We start from the raw sequence: 9,227 nt of genomic DNA on the forward strand, positions 1-9,227 counted from the left end.
AGCGAAGAAGCAGCGGTTCTACTCTGGGTCTTTTTAGCGTGATTGAACTTCTCACCCCTATCTCTAAGGGAGATGCCAGCCACCCGTCTGAGAAAACTCATTTCGGGCCGGTTGTATCTTACGACCTTATTCTTTCGGTCATGATCCACACTTCATGACCATAGATGAGAGGGAGAGGGGGAGAGATAGATAGATAGATAGATAGATAGATAGATAGATAGATAGATAGATAGATAGATAGATAGATAGATAGATTATTCTGCTGATGACTTTAGGAAGGGTGGAGTTCCTGTTCCAACCACCGTTGTTTGGAACGAGGCTTTCTGGTCTACACTCAGAGACATATAGGTCAAGTTCAGGTTTAGCACCACTTGACAGTTCTAAGAACCTGACATCTCTGGTGGTAATTGTTTTTGGCAGCAATTTTCTATTTTAGTTTTAGTCATAGTCTCGTCAATAGTTTATTTAGTCACATTTTAGTCACCTGCAATGTTTTAGTGTTAGTCCAGTTTTAGTCGACTAAAACTAGACTAAGATTTTAGTCGACTAAATCTAGTTGATTTAGTTGACTAAAATGTATTTCGGCAGGCATTGATGCCGTCGTAATGACTGTTTTTACACTTGCTGAAAATAGCCGATCTACAAGCTCACAACGTTGTGAGCTTGTAGATCGGCCATTTTCAGCATGCAAAAAAAAAATCATCATTTTACACTCTCAAGAGTTAAATCATTGTTAAACATCTGCATTACTTAATTTACAAGAAGTGTACACAATTAGAGACTGTAGAAGAATTTATATTTTGATCGTTTGCCTGTTATCTCTCCTAATGGCACCAACATCAATACAGTACGGAATAGTGGACAAAATCTTATCCAACTTATACAAAATATTCTTTAGTCTTGGGTCTGAGAGGCTAAAATGTCATCAACTGGTGGTGCGTGCGTGGCTCAAATGCGGAATAAATAATGGAGCTTGACGTGAAAAGTGTTGAAAACCAGAATGTGGAAATAAAAAGGACATGTTTGACTCACAAGGCTCTGGAGAGGCAGCTGCTGAGAGTGGACAGGTGTGTGGGGGGCGTGGGGGTCTCTTCCTCCTCATCCCTGACCAGAATGGAGGGTCTGCTTCTGCAGGAGAGCCTGGGGAGAGAGTATCCAGAGAAGATCCGCTTCCCGGCACAGCGCAGGGCGCGGAACGGCTTAGTGGGAGTCTCCAGTTCCATGGAGTCCCACTGTCTCTGTGGAGGAGAGGGTTTGGAAAACGTCAAACCCTGAGACTTTAGAAGGAATAATAGTAAATGTCATTAATTATTGTTTAAGACATTTTGACACACACACACACACACAATTCTATTGTCCAGTCAAAACCAATTCACAATCCCTGATTGGCCCGAGGGGACCACCAAAAATTCACAATCCCTGATTGGCCGAGGGCGTCACCGACGAACGCACGGAGTGCCCTGATTGGCCGAGGGTGTCAACAACATACTGTACGCAGCCGAAAACAGTACTTGCGCAATGCGCACGCTCTTCTCACGCAAATAAATAAAATAAATATCTATGGGAATACACTTTGTCTTCAAAGTTCAATGTTTGTTTTTACACAAAGCCCTCACTCTTATCTTCAATAATGTACTTTGCTCATCCAATCACTGAAGGCTCTGTCCCCCAAAGTTGGCTTGTCCGTTTGTGTTTTGGGCACAGAGAGAGAGGAGGTCAAAGTCTGTTGGACCGCAGGTTCCGTGACTAGCAGATCTACAAGCTCATAGCGCGCCACCGAGTGGCGCGCTATGAGCTTGTAGGTCTGCTCGTCAAGTGTCGGTTTATGGAGGAGACCTGAGAGCTATACTGTGGAGCCTGCAGGGCGTTTGGCGACATTTGTAGGTGAGAACTTCAAAACGTCACGTCGCACTGTAGACACCTAATTGAAGGATTTCTTTAGTCAAGTGATTTCATTCTGGGTGACACTTTTGAAGCAATGACCATCTTCGCACATATTATTCACACTTGACAGCTGCTCTGTGCAAACACGATCCAGTGTTGATTTCGTCGAAATCAACTGTAGATTTAGTCGACTAAAATCTTATATTTAGTCGACTAAAACTAGATTAACATTAAGACATTCCAGGTGACTAAAATGTGACTAAAACAAAAATCTGTCAAAATCAACACTGACACAATCCTCGGTTGTTTGTCAGTCACCTACACAAAAGCCCCAATAGTATAACATCATGCTAGGACTCATGGAAAGGTACTTAGTTATTATTTCTCTTGTGGAAATTGCTATACGGCGATTGATTTCCCTGCTATGGCCTCAGGGAGAAAGAAGAGGAAGAGAGACATCCACGTATGATAACAGCATCCTAAGGTTAGCAAGGAATATCACCTCTAATACTAAGCATGTGTTGTATGGAGAATATAGGTTGCTACCTTCAGGAAGGAGATATGGTGTACCAGCATACAATAAGGTCAGACTAAAGAGGTCCTTTGTCCACCAGTCGACCTTGAGGCTTAATCAGGAGTCGTAGTAGCCACAGGATAATCTAAGCGGTGGATATTGCTCTTGTCTTCATGTCTTTATGTATGTAAATTGTCTTGTTCTTTGTGTTATGTCAAATGTGTGTACGTATATGTGTTCTGCATACTTGGCTGCTGTGTCGCAAGACAAATTTCAGTGTGAACTGACAATAAAGTACTATATCATATCATATCAGACCGGTTGCTCATCTTTTCTATACACTGCAACTACCATCAATGAATTGCAATAAAGCAAGTCATTTTGTAATTTAAGTATGTGTAAAGGTGTGCAAAACCAATCCAGAATAGTTTCCTTCAACCCATTCTGGACGGGAACCCCCTTTTGGTGTTTTAAGCATTATGCTATACTTATAGCTATTGAAAAATAGCATATCTACAAGCTTGTAGCGCCGCACCGAGTGCCGCGCTACGAGCTTGTAGATCTGCTATTAAAAAATAAAACAATAAAAAAGAATTAACATATATTCCTTCAGAGTGAACCGTTTTTAACTCAAATCTTTACTTCTTGGAGGTCCCTGGAACAACATATTTTCAGAAGGGTTCGGCGGCCAATTACATATCTTTTTTGGGGTCCTTGACGTGAAATATTAAGAACCACCGATATAGAAACATGAGGTTTTTCCGAAAATCGTCATGATTTAGAAATTTGGTAAATGGCACAAGTACTATTACAGTACTCTGGAGTACTGCATCTTGATTCCCTTGAATCAGTCATGGGAACTGGCTGGGTATCCAGCTGTGTGTGCAGTGAGAGATATTCAGCAGAAGATGAATGAGGCTTTTAAAGCTGGCCTATTATAGCCATGAAGGTCTGGCATAAACAACGTAGAGGTCTGATCAAGCTGACAACTTTGAAAATCAACACATCATTTATTTTTAATTGTAGTTTTTCGCGACACAATATTACGCGACATAATATACTACTGAAATATTAAAAAATCAAAGTCCTGTAAATTGTCCTATACTTCTGAACTATATATTTTTCGATTTTGACTCATCTTTGTAACTGATTCCTAGCGTCAATTACAGTGTAAAAATTCCTGTGCTGCCATTCAATTACTTACAGTACATATTACATAACCCACCAGGTGCAAGTCATCGAACCTCTTTTCTGTTATGTTTCACACTCCATAGCTAATTCAATTAGTTTGACTTTTTTCCTATACCAGCATAAAATTGCAATTTGGCATATTTCACAAATACCTTCCTAAAATAGCACAGACATGAGCTTGATGTATATTTAGGACATAGAATGGGCCTTACCTCATTGAGGCTGTAGAATGACCAGCTTCTATTCATCCTTGCCTTTAGGTCAATACCGGTCAATATTAAATTAACAGTAACGACGGTGAATCTGTGCAGCGAGAGAAGACGGGGGACCTGAACTCGAACGTCATACGACAACAACTCTTGTCGCTTTCGAACTTTTCCATGGGACTGTCATTCCGTGGAAGAAAACTATGTTCTTTAACCCATTTAGACCCGAGGACGGTTCTACAAATGCCTTCTAAATCCTGACAGTTTTCAGGAAAAACCCTATGTTACTGTACGTCAGTGGTTCTCAAACATTTTCATGTCAAGGACCAAAAATATATGTAATTGGCCGTGGACCTCCATCTGAAAATATATCATTCCAGGGACCGCCCAGAAGCAAAGATTTGAGTTAAAAAAAACGTTTGCTGTGAAAGAATATATATTCAAAGACTCGCGCCACATTTTCACGATTTAAAAAAAATAGCAGACCTACAAGCTCATAGCGCGGCACTCGGTGCCGCGCTATGAGCTTGTAGATCTGCTATTTTTCAATAGCTAAAGCACAACATGCTTAAAACACCAAAAGGGGTTCCCCGTCCAGAATGGATTAATGTTCTCCTATATGAGTTGTTGGACAGGAAACGCGGCCAACCAAACCAAACCAAACCACCCATGCAGTACACAAACATTTTGTTTACAGCACAGGTATTCCCAGCATGGCGGTGATTCGGAGCTAACGATCAGATTGGGTTCAGGAGTTGGTCGTATAGATGTGGTTGGTTTGATTTCGTGACAGCTCGTTTCTCATGCGCGACTATCTGAGAGTCGAATCAGAGAGGACCTCGTGCAAACCCAGACCATCTGGTTGGACAGGAGGAGGACTCAGAGAGAGAGAGAAAATAAACAAAAACACCAAGAATCATTTCTTGTGAACTTGAAAGACCACAAGAAGCACAGCTTCCTCAAGAGCTATAGAGCGTTGCAGTCCCGCCCCCCTACCAGGGCCCAGGAAATGATTCCCCGTTCATTTTCCTCATAGACTTTTCAAAAAGTATTTATTTAAAGACATTTTAAGCCTCGTACAAAGCCAACTCGAGTTGTGACAAATCATGACAACAAACACATTTTTCGGGCCGAACAAATAATTAGAAAGAAGAAGAAAACGGCAGGTTACAACACGTTTTTTTCTTGTTTTTCTTCTTTGTAATTATTTGTTTGGTCCATAATATTGTGTTTGTTGTCATGATAATGATAAGGTCTTTAAATAAATACTTTTTGAAATGTCTATGGGGAAAATGCATTGGGAATTATTTCAAAAAGTATTTATTTAAAGATCTGTAAGCGCTCGAACAAAGCCAACTCGGATTGTGACAAATCATGACAACAAACTAAATTCTTTGGGCCGAAACAAATAATTAGAAAGAAGAAAAAAAGGGCAGGTTACAATAACTTTGTAATTATAATAATATAATTATTTGTCCGGCCCCAAAATATTGTGTTTGTTGTCACATGATTTGTCACAATCCGAGTTGGCTTAGAGATCTTTAAATAAATACTTTTTGAAATGTCTATGGGGGAAAATGCATGGGGAATTATTTCCTGGGCCTCATGTCGTCGTCATGAAAGGGGGCGGGACTGCGACGCTCTATACTGTTTTGATTGTTTGATTGAAGTATGTATTAACAGTTTGCAGAATTACAGTACATTTCAAGCACACCTCAATACAAAAAACTGTTAACTGAGTGGACGACACCATAAAGCATTACACTTGTTTACAAGAGGGTCCACCGTTTTCAATTCATCATAACATTTAGAGACGTACAAATATATACACTTCTATATAGCCCAAAACAGGAAATCATCATAAAGGATATAAAAAGGGGGGAAAACATATACAGTGAGGGGGGGAAAAGGGGTGGGTGGGGGATTCAGATTTTACCAGTGGTGGAAAAAGTACTCAATTGTTTTACTTAAGTAAAAGTACCAATGCTGCAATTTAGAACTACTTAGTTAAAAGTAAAAGTACGGAATTGAAAATGTACAAAAGTATTGGCGTCAAAATGTACTAAAAGTAAAAGTACTCAAGTTGTAATGTGTACAAAATCTTTTGAAATTAGCAGATTTTCGACCATTTGAAAATAGCTGATCTACAAGCTCACAATGCGTCGCATTGCGAGCTTGTAGATCAGCTATTTCCAAATGGTCGAAAATCCCGAAATGTATAGGGTTGAAGTGGTTAATGTATGTTCTCCAATCAAAATCTCTTAAGTAGCTAACTAAAGTTTTCAAATTATTGTAGTGAAGTAAAAGTACACATTTTGGCTCTGAGATGCAGCGGAGTGGAAGTAAAAGTACTGGAAATTGGAAACACTCAAGTACGGTACAAATACCTCAAAATTGTACTTAAGTACAGTACTTAAGTAAAAGTACTTAGTTACTTTCCACCACTGGATTTTACAGGGGGGCCAGTTTTGAATTGCAGCCGTCCGTAGGTGCCCTTTGTGTATATAATAGGGGCCTGAGTAGAGACAGTGCAGATCACATGCTCTCTGAGATGATGTGCACTGATAGCACCACGGTCTCCTTAACCCTGTTCCACATGACGCTGAGTGTTTACACAAAGTACAGCAGTCTCTATCCCTTCTGAACCACTGTTGTTTTTGGCAGCACATTTCTATTTTAGTCATAGTCTCTTGAAACGTTTTCATTTAGTTTTAGTCACATTTTAGTCACCTGGAATGTTTTGGTGTTTAGTCTAGTTTTAGTCGACTTAAATATCATAAGATTCTGGTCGACTAAATCTACATTTACTTGACTAAAATGTGTTTTGGCGGGCCTTGATGTCGTCGTAATGGCTGATTTTACACTGAAAATAGCCGATCTACAAGCTCACAACGTGCTCACAACGTGCTCACAACGTGTCGCAGCGCGACCCATGACATGCAACCAAGTGTAAAATGACTTTGGATCTCTTGTCCACTAGTCCCTTCCTAACATTTTAGTCTAGTGTTTTTTTTGTTGACAAAATCGACAGTATATTTAGTCTTAGTTTTAGTCGTCATAGCTTAGTTTTCATTTAGTTTCCATTTAGTTTTTGTCAGTGAAAAATGGTAGTCGACAAAAACTATTCGTCAAAGTTTTAGTCGACGAAATCAACACTGTTCTGAACTCTGATTTTCATACATGCACAATAAAATATCCAGTGATAAACTAGTATAAAAATGAACCTATAAGCTATTTGCTGTGTGCACATTATATTCTCTTGAGTAATGCGGGGCTACTTTTACACTAGCCTATATCTTGGGGTGTAATCAAGAGTAATTGACGTTTAACATTATTGTTTGTACAGTAACTATTTTTAGCCCTGTACTTCACATAATAAGCCTGGAATTCGCCTCCTCAGTAGAGAGTACACCAATGTAGGAGTTATGTAAGTGTGTTGAGAAAAATGACAATATAACCTGCTTAAAATTAGATAGTTAGGAAAGCCTTGACTTAAGGCCAATTTATACTTTGTTGCGTAACAATTGCCAAGCAAAGATAGTATAAATTTAACCCTTACCAATACCGGTAATACAAAAGATTTGTCCATTTAATTGAATGCATTTCCTTATTGAACATTAGCCAATGGAATACAACCACCCTAACCCTGTAAGCCCCAGCGATGCTTTTTGGTAACATTTTTATTTTTAATTAATTAATATATTTTTTCTGTTCTTTTTTCACCTAAACATCATCATTGATGTTCATTGTTTAGTCTTGCAATGACATTAGTCATACTGTATTTGCATATAAATACCCCCCACAGAGGCAGAAATTCACACAACTTCAAAATCTCTGGACATAACCTATGACCTTTGACCTTTAACCCTGATAAAATTAATTAAAGTGCCTGTAATATATATATATTTTTTTTTGTGATCATTAGAATGTCTAGAACATGTTTAATTTATTATTGTGAAAGATATCCCCCAAATGTAAATTATTTATTATTATTATTTTAATAATTATTATAAATGTGCATAATATTTGCATTTTTTCCCCCCCATAATTTCCTCTGCAAAGTCCTAGTAGTAGTAATCTTGAAATCTCTTTTTTGCAAGTAGAATATATATCTGGGTGTTACAGGGCTAAGGACTACTATCTGTACCAAGTAGACCGCTATAGAGCGTCGCAGTCCCGCCCCCTACCAGGGCCCAGGAAATGAAGAAAACGGCAGGTTACAACACTTTTTTTGTTGTTTTTCTTCTTTGTAATTATTTGTTTGATCCAAAATATTGTGTTTGTTGTCATGATTTGTCACGACAAGAGTTGGCTTTGTACGACGCTTATAAGGTATTTAAATAAATACGGTTTTAAATGTCTATGGGGAAAAATGCATTGGGAACTATTTCCTGGGCCTGGCGTCGTCATGAAAGGGGGCGGGACTGCGACGCTCTATAGACCTACTGCACATGGAAACAGAGCTGCTACCTTTACACTTACAGAACAATGTGACAGAAGTAGCATGTCAGTGCTTAAATTCATATTTAGAAAATGTTTCAGATGTCAAAAAAATAAATTCTGAGATGATGGTCATCAGGTCATGGAAGGGGAACCTTCTTGAAAGCTTCATGGGCAAAGATAACCTACCTTCAAAATCTCAAGAAACAGGTCATAATGACCTCTCTCAGTCATGCAAACACATCTTAAATCTGAGGGTTTTTTGGTATGCCAATAAACGAATTAAATTGTCCTGAGAAAAAATGCGATTATGTCTCAAAGTGAAGAATTGCTGCTATTTGTTTCAACAAAAGCGTTATCTTACACTGTATAACATATATAACGACGCAATGTGACATAGCTCGGTTAAAAAAATGCTGTACCCCCTCCCATATCCCATTTTCAACAGTTTATATAATACATTTTGACACTTGCTTTGGCAATGTAAACGTATGTTTTCTCATGCCAATAAAGCTCCTCTGAATTGAATTGAATTGAGCCTTAGCCTAATGTTAACTAACCTTCATGGGGCATGTTGGGTCTCCTCTACACACACACTGCTGTAGCAGCTGTCTGGACGGTGGTGGAGGGGGGGGGGGTCCTGTCAAGATAAGAGAGGGTGGTACAGGGTGAGATTAAAGGGATATGGCACCATCTACAGGACAATATGAAAACTGCTTGATCTCTCTATGAAAACCGTTTCCAGTCCATCTAAGCTAAAAAAATAAATTTAAAATTTAAAATTAAAAAAGGGGGTCTGACCCCAAATAACTTGCAAAAGTAATCGTTCAAGGTTTTTTTTATGATCTTTAGGTTCATCCAAATAAAATGTAAGTATTATATACATTGTGGATCATGTTAAATTCAGCGGCTGAAAATTGACAAATGCTGCAGACCTCATCACATTTGGGCAAATGCTGCCGTTTTTAGCCCAGGGAGTGCAAAACTAATGC

General features: G+C 38.9%; 1 protein-coding gene across 1 annotated transcript in view; it reads right to left on the reverse strand.

Annotated features, from left to right (window-relative positions):
- The window catches only part of pde4ca (phosphodiesterase 4C, cAMP-specific a), a 139,306-nt gene extending 130,458 nt beyond the window's left edge, over positions 1-8,848 (reverse strand). The window contains exons 1-2 of the mRNA XM_079529567.1: positions 8,796-8,848; positions 1,033-1,238 (exon numbers count right to left, since the gene is read on the reverse strand). Coding sequence (XP_079385693.1) covers positions 1,033-1,238; positions 8,796-8,801 — 212 coding nt within the window. The 5' untranslated portion in view covers positions 8,802-8,848. The remainder of the gene's footprint in view (positions 1-1,032; positions 1,239-8,795) is intronic.
- Between the last annotated feature and the right edge of the window lie 379 nt (positions 8,849-9,227).

Source organism: Electrona antarctica, assembly GCF_951216825.1.
Source record: "Electrona antarctica genome assembly, chromosome: 19".
In the NCBI taxonomy this organism is placed as follows: domain Eukaryota; kingdom Metazoa; phylum Chordata; class Actinopteri; order Myctophiformes; family Myctophidae; genus Electrona; species Electrona antarctica.